At 48.6% G+C, this 23,490-nt stretch overlaps 1 protein-coding gene and 1 long non-coding RNA gene across 2 annotated transcripts; both read right to left on the bottom strand.

Moving 5' to 3' along the window:
• Nucleotides 1-7,013: 7,013 nt before the first annotated feature.
• LOC116501261 lies at nt 7,014-15,287 on the bottom strand. The gene is made up of 3 exons (XR_004254404.1): nt 15,266-15,287; nt 8,976-9,067; nt 7,014-7,038 (listed from the first exon to the last, which is right to left on the bottom strand). It is a non-coding gene; the product is annotated as an uncharacterized LOC116501261 (long non-coding RNA).
• A 2,553-nt stretch (nt 15,288-17,840) lies between these two features.
• LOC116501258 (histidine triad nucleotide-binding protein 1-like) lies at nt 17,841-21,393 on the bottom strand. The gene is made up of 3 exons (XM_032206783.1): nt 21,197-21,393; nt 18,869-18,974; nt 17,841-18,164 (listed from the first exon to the last, which is right to left on the bottom strand). The coding sequence occupies exons 1-3, from the start codon at nt 21,340-21,342 to the stop codon at nt 17,910-17,912; spliced, it is 507 nt and encodes a 168-aa protein (XP_032062674.1). The 5' UTR covers nt 21,343-21,393; the 3' UTR covers nt 17,841-17,909.
• Between the last annotated feature and the right edge of the window lie 2,097 nt (nt 21,394-23,490).

Raw genomic sequence — 23,490 nt, 5'->3', positions numbered from 1 at the left:
AAACATCAGCATGTTATCAGCACTCTTCTCATCCTAAGCCAAAACATAGCATTCTACCAGCTACTAGGAAGAAACACCTTCATCACCAATCTATAAAACAGCAATTACTAAGGTTAAATTTTCCACAGACTTCTCCTTCTTGTGCAAATAATCCAAAGCTAAGCGATTTTGATACAAAGCAGTCCTCATCTTAGTATTTTGCTTTGCAATTAATCCAAGTGCATCTCCGGTTTTATTTACTGTTATAAATTAGACCACACAATTTACTGGTCTATTGAAATTATTTTATTAATCAAGTAAGCAGACACAAGCAAAACAGCGCTGGGCGGCTGGGGAGTCTCTGCTCCGCAACAGCACACAACTTCCCTTTCCAGTGTTGCTGTTTTATAGCAGTTGAATTCCTGGCTTATCAGGACTTGTTGAACTGGCTGAGGCTGCGCAGTCTATTGTTGAGAGGGGAGGTCGTTATTCCTCTGCTTCGTGTTCAGGTGGGGGTAGTGAAGCGGCAAAAAGGATGTCTTGTGGTAAGGAATTTCACAGAGTCTGGTTTAACTCAAGGATGTTCACCCAACACCCCCTCCTGCTTCCTCCCTTATCAAGGCCATTAAATTTTACAACCTTTTCTCCCCAGCAGATTCTCCAAATTCCTCAAAGACAATGAACAAACCCCCACTAATTTATCACAATCCCCCCTTTTTCTTTTTCTAACATATTTTGTTCATTGAATTTTTGCAATATTTGCTTGCTGAGCATCAAAGTTTCTGCGTCGTCCTTCTCCTGCTCAAAAGATTCATACTTAGCACGCACGAGCATAAGATGAGCTGCCTCTAATCGGCTTTTCACAACTGTGATTGCTCGATTGAATATACATGGTCCAAAAGTCAGTGCTAATGTAAGTAACAACAAGAGCCCCGCTATGGTTGATAGCAGGGTAGTAAGCCAAGGTGAGTAATTAAACCAGGATTCATACCAATTCTGACGAGCCTCATTTTCCCTTTTGCGTTTTTCTAATCCTTCCCGCAATTTAGTCATTGTATCTCTTACCACCCCAGTATGATCTGCATATACACAGCATTCTTCACGTAGGGCTGCACACAGTCCTCCTTGTTGTAAGAAAATCAAATCCAACCCTCTACGGTTTTGGAGTACCACTTCGGATAATGACCTAACCGATTTTTCCAGAGCTGTTATTGACTGCTCTATACGGGCCAGATCCTCATCTACGGCAAAGCGTAGAGAAGTAAATTCCTGGCTTTGTTTTATCAGGGAAGCAATTCCAGTTCCTGCACCTGCAGCCCCGAGAGCCATTAAAGTGGCTAAGGTGACGGCCGTAATAGGCTCCCTCTTTACCAGATGGTATTCAGCCACTGTGTGATGGGTATACATATACTCTTCAGTGTGGTATAGAATCCTTGGTATAATGACCACCTGTACACAAAAATCATGAGATGTGCTAAACAATTTTAAAGATATGCAAGGAGTGACTCCTAACGATGAACATACCCACCTAGTGTTATTTGCAGGAATTAACCATTTGTGTGTTTGGTCCATTTTTTCAGTGACATGGCACAGATCATTTTTATCTCTTGGAACTGTGCCGATACATCTACCTTTTCCCGTAACTTGAGTCAAAGTTATCCCGATTTCCTGACCCCAACTGCATTTGGAAGGATTTAACTCATTTGAATATTCAGACCTCCCCATATCTCCTATAGCTTCATAATATGGGGGCTTAACACTTACACATAGCCAGCACCCTTCAGTTATCTCAGGATTAGTTTGATTTAGTACCTGGAAACTAGCATTTATAACTTTCCACATACTACTCTCGGGTACGACCCCCCTTTTTTTTTTTTTTTTCACAATGTTTGGAAGCAGTGTGGGAAAGGATAACTCTGTCGACTTACTAGAAAACACTGTAGTAGGTTGGGCAGTCCCAGGTATATTTACAGTCTGGACAACCAAACCTTCCCCTAGTAACTCTTTATTAGGCCCGACTACCTTGGAAGTCTCGGGTTTTCCCTTCTTTATTAGTATGAGTCCTCCCCTATCTGTTCCGTGTTCGTAAAATCTGACATTTTTCCTAGTACCCAGCTAGTATCGTCCGAGTTTGTTAGATTTATATATAGAACCTTGCAAATTTCTTTATTTCCGTGGAAGGTTCCTGTATACCCTATACCATGCCCTCACCACCTGCAACGGGGATCCAATTGTCGATTACAACCTTGCAGCCCATATCCCACTTGTAAGAATTTATCCCGACCAGCCCCAAGTGTCCAGTCTGTAGCAATGGTTTCACACCCCCGGTATGCACAATAATACACGTTCAGGCATTTACAGTACCCCCTTCCCAGGTTAGAACTTGGGCAGAAATAAAATCCCATATATTCCCAGCATCGGGGCCTCGAGATCAGCTGACATAGTGTAGAAGTAAAGCTTGGCCCCCCCCCCCGATGTTATCTGGGTTGCAATAACCTGTTGATCTTCGAATCGACTTAAAGTCCATTTAAAAGGTTGGTGGGGGTGGTGTTGAGTCGCTACGCAGGATGAAATCACTGCGAGAACCCCCAAATACTGATAGGAATGGCTGAGGCCCATGTCTTTCCCCACTTATTCACTCCTCTGCCTCACTCGTCAGTTGGGTTGCAGCCAACTACGAGGTTTTAGTTCTTCTCGGCAGCAGTAGTGTTCTTCAGGGGAGAGCCTCTACCTTAACCCACGGTACCTATCGAGTTCGTCGCAATGTGAGCTTCAGGTCTTTGTTTCCTGGAGCGATCTCCCACTTCTTGTCACAGATGGGTCCTTTAACACGGCTGGCATGCGTCCATCCTTTCTCCGCAGTCCGGACGGCTGTTTCTGTAGTAAGCAAAACAACATAGGGGCCTTCCCCATCGTGGTGTTAAAAAAAGTCTCTTTCCAAGTCTTAATTAGAATTGAGGGTGATCAAGTGGCAATTCCAAGTCATAGGGCATACCATATAGCATTTCAAAAGGAGAAATTCCTACATCAGTTCTGGACTGCGTCCATATGTTTAACAGTGCAAGGGGTAAGCATTTTACCCAAGAAGCCTTAGTTTCCAGCATAAGTTTTGTTAGTTGTTTCTTAATTTCACCATTCATTCGCTCTACCTTTCCAGAAGAGGAGGGGTGCCAGGGGCTGTGAAAATCCCACTCAATCTCTAAGGCCTGCTTTAATCCTTGCAGTAAAGCTTTACACCCATTCAGTCACGTGGTCAATTAGGACAAACAAGTAACTCAGTAAAGTCTACCTGTATATTTTGGAAAGGTCAAAGCCCTGGCTCCCGTCCCCCTCAAGATAGGTTACAGAAGACCTTTTTATTTACCTTTTGACACATAGTACATCCTCTGCATGTGTGCTTCCCTAAAGTATATATTCCTACGCAGACATGCTTTCTTAGAACAACATCACACATTGCTTGCACCTCCCAGTGACTCTTCTGATGTAACTCATCAGAAGGATTATAATCAAAGTTTACAATTTATTAAAAGAATAGAGGTAAGCAAACGGCACTGGGTGCGCCGGGAGTCTCCGCTCCACCTAGTCGCACACCCGTTACATCAAGATGCTGATTTTTTATGCTCCTAGACTAATACATATTCATTACTATTTCTAAAAAAAAAAAAAACACAACGGAGTTATTATAATTAGTTCTGGAATCTGAACCCTCCTACTGGAGCATGCGTATCAGTCTCTGGTGGTCCCTCTGGGGGTCTTCCATGATGAAGGCTCATAGTCTTCCCCTCCGGCTTTTTTTTTCTTGTCCTTCTTCTTTGTACTCCTTGGCTGCATGTCAAAAGCTTGCACAGCGTTCCCTGCGAGCTTTGTCTTTTAGCCGTCCTTCAGCTTTTCCCTTCTCCTTAATCTCCTGGCCAGATATCAGGGGCTTGCATAGTGTCCCGTTCAGAAGCCAGAACAGTTAGCAGTTGTTAGCAGTTGTTCTGAAACCCCCAGGTATCAGAGACTTCAAGGAAAGAACATACGAATACATTTTCCTTCAAGCTCTCCATTGACACGAATTATTAAAACATTCCTCACAATCCCTTATCTTCTTTTTAATATCCTCAATTCGTGTCTCTTTTTCAACTTTTGTCATTAATAACTGGATTCCATCAGTCCGTTCTCGGAAGGTCCAATTCTTAAGCAGCATAATTGACATATCCCCTTCCTTTTTTAATGAAGTCATTACACATGTACTATTTATCATCCGGCGCATCAATAATGTAAAGCAAGGTATCATACAAGGTATGAATAATAACATCATTACAGCACATAAAAATAAAAATAGCATCCTTTTAACCCATGGTCCACCAGGCAGCCATGAAGTTTAGTTTAGTTTCATTTAGTTTTCCACACCCCACCCCCCCCTTCTGCTAGTAAATAGCAGAACAACATTCTATGTTGAAAAATAGCATTCCTCATCTGGGTGGACTGGTCAGCTAAAAGATCCAAAGCTGTCGCTGTTTGATTGGTTATTATTTCGAGGACAGCTTGCAACCTAATTATTCGATTCAAATTATAAATAGGTTCTCGGGCTCCAGATATTACCTCGTTCGGGTTCCAGGTAGCTGGTCCATAATACTGTATGATTCTTTCAGGGGGCCATTCATTTTCTCTCCATTTTTGAGCACTACCTCCGGCTAAGGAAGCATCAATAGATCGTTTTTCTCTATTCAGATCATCATATAATTTTATTCCTAAGTGATTTCCTTGTATTTGTGACAATAAAAAGGACAAGGGTCTTATGTACCCCACATAGCATATTCCTGACCAGTCCTTTGGTAGCCTTTTATAGGCCTGTTTGCCACACACCCAATAATGTCCCTTTAGAGCCCACGTCCCATTTGGAAAAGGACCGTCCCATTCTCTTTTATTCCTTGGGGCGTGAAAATACAAAAGTGTTTCCATTACCAAGCGGTCCTGTTACAATGTTTGCCCCATTAGTACTCATATATATATACACCTCCAAGCTCCCGCACTAGATTCCCACTCACAATGACGACTAAGTTCTCCTTCACGACTTGTCATATTACGAGCTGACCAGAAATGTTTAAAGAACACTTGTGTCCCATGCTCATTTTGCCACCTCCAGCGGTAGACTCTTACCACATGCTGCTCCCTAGTGGTGTTATCACGCTGACAACTCAGGATTTGAACGTCGAATTGTCCCTTTGATTGTGCTCTTGCCATGGCTTCACATCCAGGTCCAAAAACTTTCTTATATGAGCATTTCAGCCAAGTCCCGTTTTTCAGCTGGACATGCCTAGCATTCCATTTTCCTTTACTTGCTGTACAGTTTATAGGTCCACATTCAGGATCAGTACATTCATACCCAGGAGATAGAGCCCATTTACAAACGCTTTTTCCCACCTTTACTGTTCCTGTTCTGTTTAAACAGTATATACCTTTCTCTGACGAGTGCAATTGCCACGGGCCTTCTTCCTCTTTCCAGAATTGTGTACCATTATGAACTTCACTCAAATTACTAACCCACCGCTTAGGTTCAACCGGGCCAGCTACCCAGGGCCAACTTTCAGCTCCCCCTGGTCCCCCACAAACCCAGCAATTGCTAAGGTTAAAAGCCTTGGCCACTTCCTCCCCCAGAATGAAAAAGTTATTCCCATGGCTTAATTGTCCTTGTAAAAATAGTACCAGGAAGTATAACATCTTTCTGCGTCGTCCAGGGGGTATCGTGGGGATGTGAGAAACGCCTTCAATCAAGGGGTTGGGCCCACTTCCAGGATCTATTTGAGCTTGGGTTACTGTTCAGCCTTTGACGGTGATCCAGCTCCTGGGAAACTAATTACAATAGGTTAAAAAAAAATCTTATTTATTATATACATATATCTTTGCTTGCTTGTTTGTTTTTTTTTTTCCTGGGACAACCTGGCTTTAGTGCGGGAGAAGTCCGGTCGAGGCCCTCTCACTCGGCAGTCAATACCCGTAGGGGTTGCCTCCCTCGGTAGACCATACACACCGCAGTGGAGAGTCCTGCCCCGGTCTTGCCTTCTCCCTTTCTTCCCTTCAGGCTTGTCCCCTTCTTCTGGCATCCTTAATTTATGCAGAGCCTTATTGCCAGAACATTAGTTCTTCTTTAGCTTTAATTTCAGTTCCCCAGGAGCGGACTCAACCCTCCAAGTTTCGGTAGTTACTGGTCCTTTTATTCTGGATGTGCGGGTCCAACCCCTTTCTGCTGTTCTCACAGCTGTTTCAGTAGTAAGTAAAACAAGGTACGGTCCCTCCCATCGGGGGTTCAATGATTCTTCCCTCCAGGTTTTTATTAAGACCTTGTCTCCTGGTTCTATCTTATGAATAGCAAATCCTAAAGGTGGTGTTTGAGCCATCACTCCAATTTCTCTTAGCTCTTGTAATCTCCTTCCAATAGTAATTATATATTTCCGGATGCTACGACCCTCAACTACATTGTTGCCTAGAGGCATCCCTTGAGAATAAGGCATACCATATAACATTTCATATGGCGATAATCCAGTCTCACTGTGTGGTTTAGTTCTTATGTTTAGAAGTGCCAATGGTAAGCATTTCATCCAGGGCATTTGTGTCTCGATCATTGATTTAGCCAATTGTTGTTTTATTGTTTGATTCAATTCAATTCAATGATTTCTACTTTCCCTGAGCTTTGTGGGTGCCACGGAGTATGGTATTCCCACTGAATACCCAATGATTGACAGAATACTTTTATTATTTTAGAAGTAAGGTGTGTGTCCTGAGCAGAGTCAATGTACTGGATTATCCCATATTTAGGTATCAGGTGTTCTAATAGAATTTTTACCACCATTTGTGCCGTAGCTCATGCTACGGGATAAGCTTCTACCCATTGCGTTAAATGATCTACTATTACCAATAGATATTTTATCCTCCCTACCTTGGGCAATTCAGTGAAATCAACTTGTACTCTCTCGGAAGGCCCATAAGCTGTTTTTCTCCCTCCCGTGGCTGCTTGTCGAAACACTTTCTTATTTATCTTCTGACAAGGTAAGCAACGTGGTGTAATTTGCTTTGCTATTTCAAAAAAAAAAACAAAAAAAAAAACACGTAACCAAACTGTTTTAGCAAATGATCAGTTAACACCTTTGTACCCCAATGTGTTTGTGCATGCAAACGTCCCAATATTTGCTTCGCGTAAGCTTTTGGCAGTATCTCTCGCCTGTCTGGCAGCGTACATTTTCCTTGTTCTAACTTAGCCCCTATTTTCTCCAGTTTCGTTTGTTTGTTTTGTTTTCCATTGCATTTCAAAGTTGGTCCAAAAGTTCCATAGGGGTTTCTTTTGGACCTTGTTGGAACCGATTCTCCATTCCCAATTTAACCAGATTTTGGTATTTACCGTTCATTATTTCCGGGGTGGCTATAGTCTCAGGGGGGGGGTCGGTCAGGGGAATGCAATTGTCAACAGTTCCCTGAGCGGTCCCATCGGCAATCTGAGCTCACTCATAAACTCAGGTTGTTTTAAGAGTTAGCTGCCCTTCTGTTTCCATGACAACTCTCTCGGACCCATCATGGTCCCTCTGCCCCAAAGGGCTCACACCGGTGATTTTGAGATCACAGCCTCCTGTTGAGGCAGAACTATTAACATTCCTACATCCTCTTTCCCTGCTCATTCAACTTCAAACAGCTCTGTTAAATACTACATGCCACACCTTTAACACCGTCCACAACTCTTTTAACACTTCCTTTTATCTTTCTCCAGCCTGTACTTTTCTCATGCCAACACCAAAGGCTCAGTCAAGGGCCAATTAATTCCACTCCTTTTCTCTCTAAGATGCTGAAACAACGTATCAGTATACTACACTTCATCCTATTTTCCTTCTCTCCTCAAAAACATTAGTTGCAAGATAGTGTTACAGTCGACTGATCCATAAAGTGGCCATTTAGCTTATGTAGTGGCCACCACTGATTGCAATACTTAGTGGAAGTCCTCTTCCTTTCTGCGCTCCAAGTTCTAACAATATCCTTCGAATGTGCCAATATGCACCCAAGGAGGCTTTCTTTAAAACGTCTTTGTTTTGGATATTACTCATTTCTTTGATTTTCCATTCCCTTTTATTTATTTATTACTGTTCCTTATTAGTTGCCGCCCTTTGTTTCAATTTCCACGCAAACCTTTTTACTATCTTTTCCTAATCTTCTTCCCAAATGTCCCAGTTCTCTGGGATTAAATGCTTCTTCCCGCATACAAACTTTACTATTTCAGATTATTAAGGAGCCCCGTTCCAATCATAAATCCACGGAACTTCAGGAAAAGAGCTGAAGCACTCAGCCTTCCGTCTTCTAGACGAACATGACCACCTTTTCCACAAAATTTACATTTCAACAGGACCGAATTTCAAGCCGAATGCCGATTTTTCTCATGCACTTTCTTAGTAAGCCCATACAAAACAAGGGATCACTCCTGTGTATCCGTCAATATGGGGGCTTTAAAAAGGTATTGAGGCCTAAATAAATTCGCTCTCCCCCTTCTTACCGGATTCCCAGGGCTCAAACCCGAACCACCAAAGAAATGACTCTCTCCGTTCTACCGCTTCGATAATCAGTCAGCCCCCTCCCCCTCTCCAGTACTTGGGAAACTGACCAAACACCACAGCAAATACACCAAGGCTTCTAAACTGTTAGTTACTTAGATAATGCTCCCGCCTTTTTTCTTGTCACACTCAAAGCATTTAAGAGCAAAAATAGGATCACAAGATACACTGCCAGGCCCACATATTGGGCACCACCAATCAACACTTGGATAAAACAGCACTTCTTTTCAGTCTGTCACGCACTTCGTTCGTCTCCGGCCGCTCCCCTCACGGAGAACACGGAACCGCGGATCGGAACTCCGCACTCGCTTCGCAGCGACGCTGCGTCTCACTCCCACAGCACAATCATGCAATCACACAGAGAGGCCTCTAGCACATCTCATTCATACCACAAGAATATAATTTAGAATGATAACCAACCAAACAAGTATTGCCTCTGACTGTGTTCTTCGTGGAGTGACTCATTCCACTTGGTTTCAAACCCTTACACAAACGCTTTCAACACAAAATACCTGCACGTTTAAGAATAAGACATACAATTATTAACACTCCAGTTAGTATCCCTCCAGCAGCTGAAAACATACCGCTTGTCCGCAGCTTCAGGAGGCCTTTGTCTGCTCCTGCGGTGAGCGGCCGAGAGCGGAGTCCCCTCCGAGCAAAACACTCAGGCTGCACCTAGGGGCGTCCGCTAATCATTATTCCTAATGGACTTTCTGGTGGTATGTCTAGGTAATTTGCTCCCTTTCTTCTGGTCCTTGGTCTTCAGTTCTGTCTGACCCATCTAGGAATTTTACCATGGCAATTCCCACAGCCCTTGGTTACCTTAGTAAGAGTGTCTTGCAGGGGGTTCAGGACCTATCACCCACCCACGAATCCTATAGGAATCGCTTCGGTCCTTCACCGGCCAAGTCCCTCGCGGGAGACTGGAGCCGCGGTTAGAAGACCTCCACACTCGCTTCGGAACTAAGTTCCGTCTCAGTCACACTCTTACACACGCAGGCAACCGAATCCCACCCAACCAAACGGTATACGCCTTAAATGCTTACGACTCCATCGTCTTCGTTCGGATCTTCGCGCGCAGAATTACGGGCAAAATACAGTGCTGCAGCCGGCAAGGGAGCTCGTAACAAAATCAAATTCTTTGCTTACCTTTATTCAGGTTCAAGATGCCATTAGTCCCGACCTGACTCGAACAGGAGCCACCAAATGGTGAGGCGCCTCTCCTAGATCAAATCAGAATTCAGGAACCAAAGCCATCCCGGACGAGCCCCCAACTGTTATAAATGACAATTCCCCCCTTTTCTTCTTTATAAACCGTTGATTTTTGAAAAACCTTTCTCTAAGGTGTAATTTGGTAGATTTCGTCTTCTCCTTCGCTTTCTTTGCTTTCCATCTCCTCATTATCACCTTATCTGAGTAAGGTGGTGGCTCCATGGTCATTTGTTTCAATAGTGCGGTTTCAGTTAACCACTGTACTAGTCCTCTTACACGGGGGATAATGCAGCAACCAATGGCTGTCAAAACTCCTACAACTACGATCAAGGATGTAAATATGCCTACTTTTTCTGCCAATTCACTGGCAAGGGTGGTAAGCCCTTGCAATGCTCTAGTTACTGAGCCATCTGGGGCAGTATTGCTGGGTGTAAGAGTGCAACAATGGTTGCTCAGTATCACACACACACACCCCACCTCCTTCCTCCGCGAGCATCATACCTAATGATGTTCTGTTTTCCCAAGCCAGTTTGCTGGTGCCATCTAGTTGTTCGGCAATTCCTCTCATCGCATCCCTTGTATAATTTATGACTCTCCGCTGATTAGAATAAATATAATTAATCCAATCCACATTCTTATCGATCGTTACCCACCAGAACAGTGACTCAAACCCTGCAGCAATTTGATTCCTGGCTTTCTGTTCATCCGGAAACTCCTCTAGGCACCCCAATAGAATCTACGTATACTCTGTCATCGAATGATACTCCTAAGCTTCTTTAACTTCTTCTGGGTATTTGTGATGTTTCTCTTTCAAATGCCAGGGTGAAGGGTATAGCTAAACGAACAAGCGCACAAGTGCCTCCCCAGTTATATGGTAGGGTGGACCGTAAGATCTTCCCTCCACCGTACCACCAGAGATCTGCCCTGGGTGGGGATCTCAAGTCTTGAGCAGTTTCCCATCAAGTCCTTGGTAGCACAAGGCAAATTCTCCCAGATGCTGGGTAGCACTCACACCCTGCCGTGAGAGGCAAGCTGTATGGTTACCTATAGCTGTAGAGAATGCAGGGGGAACCGCGATGTTGCTATCACACAAGGAACAGCAAAGAGAGACTTACAGGCCTCATTTCCCCAGGCAGTCTTTTCTTGGTACAATGTAATCATACATTGCATCCCCTGGGAATCCTTGGTCACACTTAAAACATCTTATCAAAGCCTGTCCCTGCTAGGATTCAGGCCACAACACAGGCAGCCTTCTTTGCCTGCCATTCCTTCATCTCTCTTCCTCTCCTTTCCATCCTGGCCCTGACTCCCCCTGAAGATTTTCTTCCTCTTTCTCCAACCCTCTGCCTCACTACCCGCTGCACTGTCAATACCATTAGTTTCGCTCTCTGCTTTTCCTTCTCATCTCCCCTCCGGACACACACCTCCAGGGCCTCCCGCAGGAGGGCCCCCCAGTGACTGTTCACTACATCCCCCCACCTTCTGGAGCATTTTCTGCATATCTTGCCAGGCTTTAATCACACAATGAACTTTCAAGAGCCCTTGGGATACCGGGTCCTCGGGACTCATCCCCGAGTACTTTCTCATTCTGACCCCAAGTCTCTCATATGATTTCTGTGTTGCACACTATCCTTACTCCAGCCGGGATTGGCAAGTGGGTATTTCTGCTCTGCCGGTAGTACCCCTGGTCCCGGAGGATGAGCTCTTTCCCATTCTTGTATAGCAGCTCTCCTCCTGATCATTCCCATCTCTTTCCCTGTAAACAACATACTCATAGGCATAATTCCCTCCCCCAAGAGTATAAGTCAGGTCCTAGGAACTGGTCTAATTGTTCAGCTAGGCTGTTGGGGTCCTCGAATAAAGACTTCCTCTCCTTCTTAAAAGTCCTAACCTCTCTGCTGCTAAGGAGGGGGGGTAGTTCACCTAAGAGGATACACCGTTAGTGTTAGTACTGTTAGTGCCAGGGAAGGCAAAATTCTCAATATATCTTCTACCTTGTTCTAATTCTTGACAGAGCCTAGAGTACGATCCTTCTTTAGGGACAGTGTTAACTACAGTCCCTGTCTCCCTTCCTGGAGTGACTGCTGCTGCCACGGGTACAATATTAGGATTATAGGGAGCATAACTTGGCTCCTTCTCCGAAAAAGGAAGCTTATTGTTTACACATAAACGTAAAGCCTGAATTTTCATCAGACCCGTATTTTGGCCAAAATACTGCTGTTTCCTTAATTGGTTCTTTTGTCCAGACTGATACACAGTATTTAATTTTTTTTTCTCCCCTTCTACAATCTCCTCTAATTTTGGGATTACGTTTCCAATTTCTTATCATTCTTCAGGAAGAACTGTTGGTAGGCACTCCCCCAGGGATATTTCCCATTTTTCCTAGCCCTTGTCAGTGTGCTGCTACAGAAATTTCCCTCCTGCAGGGTACCTCACACTAACGTTCCGATTCTGGAAAATGGGGGTGTACTGCCAAGCACTTCCCCGTGCAAGGGCTACCACACACCTATGAATTTACCAGATTCCCTGGTGTACTTCCAAGCACTTCCCCCGTGCAAGGATTACCGTACACGAAATTTCCCTGGTGTACTTCCAAGCACTTCCCTGCGCAAGGGCTTACCGTACACCAAATTTCCCGAGACTCTTCCTTTCTCTCCCTTATCTCACGCTTCGTCCGTCTCCGGCCGCGCCCCTCACGGAGCCACGGAACCGCGGATCAGGACTCCACACTCGCTTCGTACAAAAGTACGTCTCAACCACACATCACGCAGAGTCTCACCCGACCCCCAAGGCAATACTTAACATTTCTTACCTTGGTCTGTGCACAGAGTTACCGGATCAATTAGCAAACCCGGAGTGCCTACCTTCTTCTCTTTCCCAGTACTTCACGGATCCCGCCTCTTTAATCAGTCTCGGGCCCTCTGTCAGCTCTCCGCAGAACCGCCACCGTCGATGCACAGGACCGTTGAAATCAGCGGGCCATGCTTTCCTCCTGCTGCGGCGGTGGGGCTCCCCGGTAGGTGACTGGATCCCGGACGAGCCCCCAAATTGCGAGAAACACTCCGTAGCCAATAACTTAGGCTCAGGCGAGGATCTCAGTGAAGTAGTAATTTACTCGCGATTGATTGCAATGGTGGGCGCCCCACAAGCAGGAGAGCACACCTACTAGTTCCAAAACACAGTTTATATGCTTTTTGATGACAGGACCCTCCCCTGTTTCCCCACTGAGGGGGTAATCCAGGGACGTTAAAGATCACCTAATTCCAACCCCCCCCTCCCCACGCCCTGGGCAGGGACACCTTCCACTAGACCAGGTTGCTCAAAGCCCCATCCAACCTGGCCTTAAACACGTCCAGGGACAGGGCATCCACCACTTCTCTGGGCAACCCGTTCCAGTGCCTCACCCCCCTCTCAGGAAAGAATCGCTTCCAACTATCCAACCTAAGTCTACCCTCTCTGACTTCAAAACCATTACTCCTGGCCCTATCGCTCCTCTCCCTGGCAAAGAGTCCCTCCCCAGCTTTCCTGTAGGCCCCCCCCCCCCTTTAGGTACTGGAAGGCCCCTCCAAGGTCTCCCCGGCGCCTTCTCTTCTCCAGGCCGAACCACCCCAACTCCCTCAGCCTGCCTTCCTAGGAGAGGTGCCCCAGCCCCCGGTCATCTTCGTGGCCCTCCTCTGGACGCCTTCTAGTACGTCCACGTCCTTCTTGTGCTGGGGACCCCAGAGCTGAACACAGTACTTACTCTAGGTGGGGCCTCACAAGAGCACAGCAGCAGAGAGGGAGAATCACCTCCCTCCACCTGCCGGCCACCCTCCTTTTGATGCGGCCCAGGATACGGTTGGCTTTCCGGGCTGCAAGCGCACGTTGCATTGCCGGCTCCGGTTGACGAGCTTCTCATCAACCAACGCCCCCAGGCCCTTCTCCTCAGAGCTGCTCTCAATCCATTCTCCGCCCAGCCTGGATTTGTGCTTAGGATTGCCCCGGACCAGATGTGGGACCTCACGCTCGTAGCCCCAAGCGTTATTTATGACCCTATCAGCTCCACCCCAAACGCGCTGGTGGCTTTTGGGCGCTGCTCCCTGCAGGCAAATCCCCGCTTTTGCCAGGGCAGGCCTTACCTTTTCAGAACTTGCTCCACAACCTTCCCTGAGAGCCCCACTTCAACTGCTGGTGTTTCCGAGGGGGAAAGCTGCACCTCCCGTGCAGGGGGTGGCGGGAAGGAATACAAAGCCTGCGCTCAGCCCTGACGCATCACAACTGGGTTTCTGCTCAGCTGGGGAGGAAGCTTCTGGAAAACTAGGCAGCGCCCCCCGAGGCTGCCCAAGCGTGGTCCGCGGTGCCCTGCAGCCGCACGGAGAGCGGAGCTCAAACTGGCCCGACACGGCGGCAGGGACGCGGCCGTCCCCACACGTGCAGTTCCTGCCTGAGGAGGCCACAGCGCTTCTGCCTCTCTGACAGGCTTGGAGGGTAATGATATCAGAATACGCTCGCTTCAGTTTGAGCTTCCAGGCGGGCGCTACTGCCATCGGGATGGCCCACGGGGACGGGGCTGGGGGCAGGCAACCACAGGCAGCTTTAACATCTCAGTCCTCCCCGTCGGCCATCTCCCAGCTACCACGTGGGCCAATCAATGTGACCAGACACCAATTCACCCAAGGCAACAAAAATATTTACAAAGCTACATCTCTCTTCATAACTGTTTGTTGTTTACGGCTGAAACCAGTCCTGGGATAGGATATGCTACCTGGACCGAGCAAAGCCTTTGATGTGATCCCTTACCACATTCTTCTCTCTAAATTGCAGAGGTAGGGCTTTGAAGGATGGACTGTTGGGTGGATAAAGAATTGGTTGGCTGGTCGCGGCCAAAGGGTTGTGGCCAATGGCTCTATGTCTGGGCGCAGGCCGGTCACAAGTGGCGTCCCTCAGGGGTCGGGCTCGGGACCGGTGCTCTTCAACACCCTTAGCAATGGCATAGACGACGGAATCGCGCAAGTTTGCAGATGACACCAAGCTGAGCGGTGCAGTCGATACAATAGAGGGAAGGGATGCCATAAGTGCAAGGCGTTGACCTTGGGCTGGGGCAATCCTAGGTATCTCTATAGGCTGGGAGAAGAAGAACTTCAGAGCAGCCCCGCGGAGAAGGACTTGGGGGTCCTGATGGACGAGAAGCTGGACGTGAGCCAGCAGCGCACGCTTGCAGCCCGGAAGGCCAACTAAGTCCTGGGCTGCATTAAAAAAGGGGTGACCAGCAGGGAGAGGGAGGAGATTCTCCCCCTCTACCCTGCTCTTGGGAGACCCCACCCGGAATACTGCGTGCAGGCCTGGGGCCCCCAGCACAAGAAGGATGTGGAGCTCTTGGAAAGGTCAGTCTCACCTCTGTCCCTGGAAAGCTGTTGGAACAGCTTGTTCCGGATGCCATCTCCAAGCCACTGGAAGAGAAGAAAGTTATGAGGAGTAGTCAGCATGGATTCACCAAGGGGAAATCGTGCTCGACCAACCTTGTAGCCTTCTATGATGGCATCACCAGCTGGGTTGATGGAGGGAGAGCAGTGGACGCCATCTACCTTGACTTTAGCAAGGCTTTTGACACTGTCTCCCACGACATCCTGCTAGCAAAGCTGAGAAGGCGTGGGATAGACAAGTGGACGGTAAGGTGGGTTGAGAACTGGCTGACTGGCCGAGCTCAGAGGGTGGCGATCGGTGGCGCAGAGTCCGGCTGGAGATCTGTGACTAGCGGTGTTCCCCAGGGGTCGGTGCTGGGTCCGGTCTTGTTCAACATCTTCATCGACGACCTTGATGAGGGAATAGTGTCCACCCTCCGCAAGTACGCCGATGATACAAAGCTGGGAGGAGTGGCCGACACGCCAGAAGGCTGTGCTGCCATTCAGCGAGACCTGGGCGGGAAGAAACCAAATGAAGTTTAACAAGAGCAAGTGTAGAGTCCTGCACCTGGGAAGGAACAACCGCATGTATCAGTACAGGCTGGGGGATGACCTGCTGGAGAGGAGCTCTGCGGAGAAGGACCTGCGGGTCCTGGTGGACGACAGGTTGACCACGAGCCAGCAGTGCGCCCTGGTGGCCAAGAAGGCCAATGGGATCCTGGCGTGCATTAAAAGGAGCGTGGCCAGCAGGTCAAGGGAGGTGATCCCCCCCCTCTACTCTGCCCTGGGCAGGCCTCACCTGGAGTACTGTGTCCACTTCTGGGCTCCCCGGTACAAAAAAAGACAAGGATCTCCTGGAAAGAGTCCAGCGGAGGGCAACAAAGATGATACGGGGCCTGGAGCATCTTCCCTATGAGCAAAGACTGAGAGACCTGGGTCTGTTCAGCCTGGAGAAGAGAAGACTGAGAGGGGATCTTATCAATGTTTACAAATATCTTCTGCGTGGGAGACAGTGGGATTTCGCCACCCTCTGTGCAGTGGTTAGTGGGGATAGGACAAGAGGCAACGGCCTGTACTGGGTCTGGCTGGGACGTTAACTTTCCCTGCAGCAGCCCATACAGTGCTGTGCTCTGCACTTGTAGCTAGAACAGCAGTGGTATCACACCAGTGTTGCGTCTACTGCCGAGCAGCGCTGGCACAGCATCAGGACTCTCTCTAACCCTCCTAGGGGGTGGGCAAAAAAGCGAGAAGACAAACATCACCAGGGCAGCTGACTTCAACCAACCAAAGGGATATTCCATACCGTATGATGTCACACTCAGCAATAAAAGGTGGAAACAGGAAGAAGAGGGGAAGGCTGGGCTCTCGTTGTGAAAACGTCGGTCTTCCTCCCAAACACCGGCTACGCACGTTGAGGCCCTGCTTCGAGGACGTGGTCAAGCATCGCTCATTTGTGGGAAGTAGAGAGTAATTTCTTTCCTCTGCACTACTTCCACGTAGCCTTTATTTGTTTTGGTTTTTTCCTTTTTTCCCTTTCCCCCTTTCTTTTCCCCTTTAGTTAAATTGTTTAATTAATAATAATAATCAATATTATCAAGGAAGGATCATATAGGACAAGGGGGAATGGTTTTAAACTAAGACAGGGGAGATTTAGGTTAGATATTAGGAGAAAGTTTTTCACTCAGAGGGTGGTGAGGCACTGGAACGGGTTGCCCAGGGAGGTCGTGGATGCCCCATCCCTGGGGGCGTTCAAGGCCAGGCTGGATGCAGCTCTGGGCAGCCTGTTCTAGTGGTTGGCTAACGAATCAAGTTTCTTTATGAGGAACGGAGTCACAAAAATCATTTCATTTAGCAAGTTTCAAACACTAAGAGTATTTAATAGCATTTTAACGTTCCCACGCTCCAGTAAGCCTTGAATGTAATCGCGATTAAACAAGGAGCAGAGCGAAGCCATAGGTCTAACAAAGCACGAGAGGTGATCGCATTTAAAAGCCTTATGGTGCCTTTAGCTAATCCTTCTTCTAGTTACTGAACAACGGACTTCGTTTAGGGAAAAAAAAAAAAAAAAAGACACTAAAAATAAACACAAAAAAAAAATAAAGAGAACGGCAGCCGAGTCTCGAACTTATCAGAAGCCGACTCAAGCATCCCAGAGCCTTCTACATCCTGTGGGAGGAATTCCTTCTCAAAGTTGCGAAACCCACGAGGAGGACCGAAAAGAAAGCGGTAGCAAAACTCCTAGGGTAGTCAAGAACAGGCTGACAAGCACCTGTCAGAAATTACACCCGGTAGAGTTTATTCTGCCTCCTCCTCGGGACAGGGGCAGACAACAGACAATGCCTGGAAGCTTTCTTCCAACCTTATTCTTCTCTGGTTCTACATCTGCCAGTCCTCAACGCGGCTATTTCGCAATAAAAGGGCACGCTTTTATTCGGGAGCAGGGGGAAGATAGCAAGGCCTCAAACACACAGCACATCCTAGATCGTCTTAGGAAGACGGAGACCCACAGGACCGCCGAGCGCTTCTAGCTTCGCGTTCCAAATGAATGGGCAAACCACCACCTACACGACACTGTCAACGGACCAAAACATTCTGCGCACGTGCGCTCCAGGGAGACGCCGTTTTAACTTGCGGAACTATTTCCATCGGTAAGACACGCAAGACAGAGGTGATATCCCCACTGCTCCATCTTTATTGTGCAAATGCTGCTCAAAAGCTCTTTATTACCCTCCACAGACAGCCGTCCAAAAAAAATAATAAATCAAACCTCAACAGGGGCTAGACTGATGGGCAACATATGAAACCTATTCGGCGGCGACCCGTACGCGTGCAGTGACGCCTGCGGTGCAAAAACCTTAGCCGGGAGGCCGGCCCAACTGACCGCCACCCAGAATACATAGATGTACACGATAGTCTGAAGGGCCCGAGGGTGGGCATTCACAGCCATCCGGAATCCATTGGTCAGGTCCAGGTTAACAGCACACTTCTTGCCAACAACCACGAAACGCCCAAGAAGCTGGAAAAAGGAAATAACGTCACCTAACGTGCTGTGCCACGACGCACAGAATGAACGCGAGCGGAGAACCACCCACAGAACACGGTTAGCTAATCCTTCACAATTCAACCGCCGCTCTTTGAATTACCCTCTAGACAGTAACAGACTACAAAACAGTCACAGAAGCTGAATTTGTCTTGGGGCTTAAAGCCCCCGTCATAGCTTCGGGCAACGTAAGCCACTCTGGCGGAAAATAAAAGCTTCACGGTGCCTTTTCTCTTGCGTGGGCTCACAGAGCCTTGGAACTTGACTTGCATAGCTAACAGCGAAACAAACACCCAAGCGCCGCTCAACCAGCTTTCCCTTTCCTCGCCTCTGACCTGCCCAAACCCCAAGCCCTCTTCTGCATAGTCAAGGCACCACCCCCGCTGTCCGGAAACCGTGAAAACGGGCATCAGACCGCACGCCGGAACAACGCTGCTTTTTGCACTGCAAGCGCGTAGCTGGAGACGAGCATCGCTTTATATCACTGCTCTCAGTCAAAAAGCTCAACTCCATTACAAGCTAGAGGCGAAAGACTACAGCATCGGACAACCCCAAATAGCCTACTGTGCGCCCCTCTGCAACAGCCAGAGGAAAAGAGGGGACGGGAAAGAGTCTAGGAAGTTACAAACCTGTTACAGGTACAGCCAGCCTAGCAAACAGAAAGCTCCCACAGTACTCACGGGTCCGCCAGAATCGTCTGCTTCACATAACCGGACAACTGCCTTCTCAGGAAGGACTAGGAAAAAACACTGGAGCCTGAGGCGAACTATCACGGAACGCAAGGCACTGGAGGAAGAGTAAACAGTTAAAACGTAGTCGGCTTCAGAGAAAGGCAACAGCTTAAGCAAATCACTATGCCCCACTGAACTCGTCCTACCGAAGCAGATTATCAGGCGCCCCAAACGCGCACGACAAAACAGCGATTCTTCTTAAGCGAGCTTTGAATAGGCAAAGTTCTCTACCTTCTACGCACAAGACACACAAGCGGCAAACAATGGCTAACTGTCCTTCGGTTATGTCCAAATATTGCCTCGGCCAGAGGCAGGAAGGCATCTTCAAAGAACCTGGAGTAATCCGGCTGAGGCCGTATTAACTCTCCGTCCTCGAGAACGCCACGTACTCAGGGGAAGGAACGTTCCAAATTAGCCCGTTACGGCCGGACCGACGTCAGACACCTCCAGACCGAGGCCAAGGCATCACCTTCGAAACACGAATACCACCGACCTGTAGGAAACCATCAACTCGCAACTACTTGCGAGGGAACTCCCCAAATCACCAGCAGACAGAAACTGCATACGGCGCCAGAAGCAGGATCCAGCGTGCAAGGTGACGGGGGCAGCGAGACAGCCGAGTACTTCAGGTTAGCGACTTCCGCTATTTTTATTTGTTTTAGATGCGACTGAAACACTGCCGATAAGACTCGATTCCACAGATGCTTTGTACTTCTTACTCACCATCGCCTTTCACTGCACGACAATCGAGAATTATAAGCCTTCCTCACGCTCCTCCCTATAACATCGCTCAACCGTAAAACAGGCCTTCGGTACAGCGAGCTAAGCAAATTCAAGACCATTCGCTAGAGCCAACTACGCTCCAAAAGCGGTTCTAAGCCCCCGCCCCCTCCCCCCACCTCAAGTTGAGACCAAGCGAGAAACTGCAACTAATTCGTCCTCCAGGAAACGCGTCGCACTAAGAGCGGTCAGAGTAGGTTGTCTGCTCTCAAGTCACTCATCAGACTCAAGTTAACGGCCTGGTTCTCCAATCAAGCACAGCGTTCAGGTTACATACGTTGCTGCAGCCAGTACGGCCGAGTCAAAACAGACGCGCGTGCGCACACACACACACACGCACGCACACTCCTCGCGCAGCCTTCACCACGAAGGAGACAGGAAACGCGCCCTTTCGTAAAGGCAGGGCGCTACCGCAAGCACGGTTTCCGGAGAGCAGTTGAACGCTTCCAATACTCCAAACGGGCGGCAGCTGCAACATTACCGAGACCTATTAAGAAAGCGCTGTTCCAAGCAACGCGTCAACGCTTTGAGCAACCCGATCTAGTGAAACACGTCCCTGACCGCGGCAGGCGGGTTGGGCTAGATGATCTTTAAGGGTGCCTTCCAAGCCAAACCATTCTACGAGTCAGCACGCAGAGCGGGCAACGCAGCCCCTTTCACTAAGGGCCTGTTTTCCACGCTGCAGATAAACCCTGCCGTCAGAAGCAGAGGAAATCCCTAACTGTCCTATCTTTAGCATTTCAAACTTAAAAACAGCAACAACGGTTATGCTGGACACTAACTTAGAGTTAACACCTTGCAGATAACATCTGCAATTTTTTCATAACTCTCAGCAGCTGCTCACTTAGTTCCTAGCACGTTGCGGCGCACCAGCATCAGTGAACCTTGCCAGCGTGCTCTTATCACGGTCCACCTCCAGCACGGAAATGAGAGCTGGGAAGCTCTCGCAGCCTGCGGGATTGACTGGTTTCTAGGTGTTTAAGAAAGCTAGGAAAAGCTGCAATTCTTCCCTTTCACAAGCCACTTTGGAGAGAGCGCGCGCTCGTGTGCGCGGTGGGGGTGGTGCCATAACCAAAGCCTAGCACAGCCGAGCCGGGGCGTCTCTAGAACGCTATCACGAGGCGCATCAAGACCTGCATTTCTGCTACGCAGAAACGACTGATTACGGTCACTACTGCGATGCTCACTGCCTATATGCATACAGTCCGAACCCCCAAGGAGACCGACTGCGCCGGCGACCCAGTACGCGCCGTGGCACCCCGGGGGCAGGCACCGAAGAAGCGCGGCGTTTTAGAGGCGCTGCAGTAGAGAGCGCCACGAGCCGGAGAGACCCCGACCGACCGACCGACCGACCGTCCGTCCCTCCCTCCCGCAGCAAGGCCACCACCCGCCCTGCCGCACTCCCGGGACCCGCGACGGGCCCTCGTTTCAGAGGGCCTGCGAGCGGCCGAGGGAAAGGAAAGGAAGGAAAGACTCGCACAACAACGCCGCGGCTACCTCCTCGTCCACGACCGCTCATCCTCACGGAGAACGTTGGCGGGGACCTCCTTGCCCTTGCAGGCGACCGCTCCGAAAGCTCCGAAAGCAGCGGCAGCGCCGCCACCGGGCCAGGCGGCCTGCGCCCTAACAATCCCGTCGGCCATGACGGCGCCCGCTCGGTACAACGCCCCCTCGCTTCCCGCACTCGGCCCGGCCCTCCGCGGCGCTCATTGGGCCGACAGATCGCCGCCGACCGCCCCCGCGCCTCGATTGGCTGCCTCGCCTGCCCTCTTCCCTTGTCCCCGCCCTCTCGGCGGCTCCGCTCCCGTCGACCCGGTGCTTATCGGCGCTCAGGGAGGTCGCGTGCCCTCGGGGCGCGGAGGGAGCCGACCGGGAGGGAGGAAGTGGGCGCCCGAAAACGGGCTGGGCGGCTCCGCGGAGGGAATCTGGGCCCTGCACGGCTGGGAAACGAGCTCCACAGAACAAGCGCTCCGCTCATAGAATCATAGCGTGGCTTGGGTTGGAAGGGAGGGCGAGAAACACTCCGTAGCCGATAGCTTAGGCTCAGGCGAGGATCTCAGTGAAGTAGTAATTTACTCGCGATTGATTGCAATGGCGGGCGCCCCACAAGCAGGAGAGCGCGCCTACTAGTTCCAAAACACAGTTTATATGCTTTTTGATGACAGGACCCTCCCCCGTTTCCCCACTTGAGGGGGTAATCCAGGTTCACGATCTATCTGATGTGGTAATGTTTCTTCACTTATCTGACTTGACACCGCCATTTTCACCTAATTGTCCTAAGGAGTCTGGTTGTCTGCATTTTACGAGGTCGCCTGCTAAGCTTTCTTATCACTGCAAGCATATCTCAGTACCACGTTCCTTCCCTCTAAACAGCGGAACTCTGCAAAAACAACGTTTCTATTCCCACAACAGGTACCGCAGGTATTTGTATTCCTTGTATAACCGAGTGTATTGGGCTGGTAAAACATGGAGTTATTAAAATCCTCCACATATCCCCCCAGTACAACCATCCCAATTTTAGTAAGCCAATCAACACCCATAAAGCGCGCCCCCCCCCCCCCCCGATAATCCTCCTAGATCGATTCCATAGCGAGTTTGAACTGGGGCATGTGCAATTTTCTTCGTTTCTTTTACAAGTTCATTTACAGCTTTTCCTTCTGTTGTGGTTTAAGCCGGCCGGCAGCTAAACACCACACAGCCGTTCGCTCACCCTCTCCCCTCCCTCTCTGGGATGGGGAGAGAAACGGGGAAACGGGAAAGCGAAGCCCGTGAGTTGAGATAAAGACAGATAAATAATAATAATAACAATAAAGACAATCATTATGATAATAGTATTACTAATAATAACGTGTATGAAACAAGTGATGCACAATGCAATTGCTCACCACCCGCTGTCCGATGCCCAGCCTAACCCTGAGCAGTCCGGCCCTCCTCCCAGCTCTTGCTACACCCCCAGCCTGCTCGCTGGCAGGACAGAGTGAGAAGCTGAAACGTCCTTGGCTTGGTGTAAGCACTACTCTGCAACAATTAAAACATCAGCATGTTATCAGCACTCTTCTCATCCTAAGCCAAAACATAGCATTCTACCAGCTACTAGGAAGAAACACCTTCATCACCAATCTATAAAACAGCAATTACTAAGGTTAAATTTTCCACAGACTTCTCCTTCTTGTGCAAATAATCCAAAGCTAAGCGATTTTGATACAAAGCAGTCCTCATCTTAGTATTTTGCTTTGCAATTAATCCAAGTGCATCTCCGGTTTTATTTACTGTTATAAATTAGACCACACAATTTACTGGTCTATTGAAATTATTTTATTAATCAAGTAAGCAGACACAAGCAAAACAGCGCTGGGCGGCTGGGGAGTCTCTGCTCCGCAACAGCACACAACTTCCCTTTCCAGTGTTGCTGTTTTATAGCAGTTGAATTCCGGCTTATCAGGACTTGTTGAACTGGCTGAGGCTGCGCAGTCTATTGTTGAGAGGGGAGGTCGTTATTCCTCTGCTTCGTGTTCAGGTGGGGGTAGTGAAGCGGCAAAAAGGATGTCTTGTGGTAAGGAATTTCACAGAGTCTGGTTTAACTCAAGGATGTTCACTCAACACCCCCTCCTGCTTCCTCCCTTATCAAGGCCATTAAATTTTACAACCTTTTCTCCCCAGCAGATTCTCCAAATTCCTCAAAGACAATGAACAAACCCCCACTAATTTATCACAATCCCCCCTTTTTCTTTTTCTAACATATTTTGTTCATTGAATTTTTGCAATATTTGCTTGCTGAGCATCAAAGTTTC

Source organism: Aythya fuligula, chromosome W (genome assembly GCF_009819795.1).
Source record: "Aythya fuligula isolate bAytFul2 chromosome W, bAytFul2.pri, whole genome shotgun sequence".
NCBI lineage: Eukaryota > Metazoa > Chordata > Aves > Anseriformes > Anatidae > Aythya > Aythya fuligula.
Note: the sequence above shows the minus strand (reverse complement) of the source record. Positions and strands in the feature narration are given on the sequence as shown.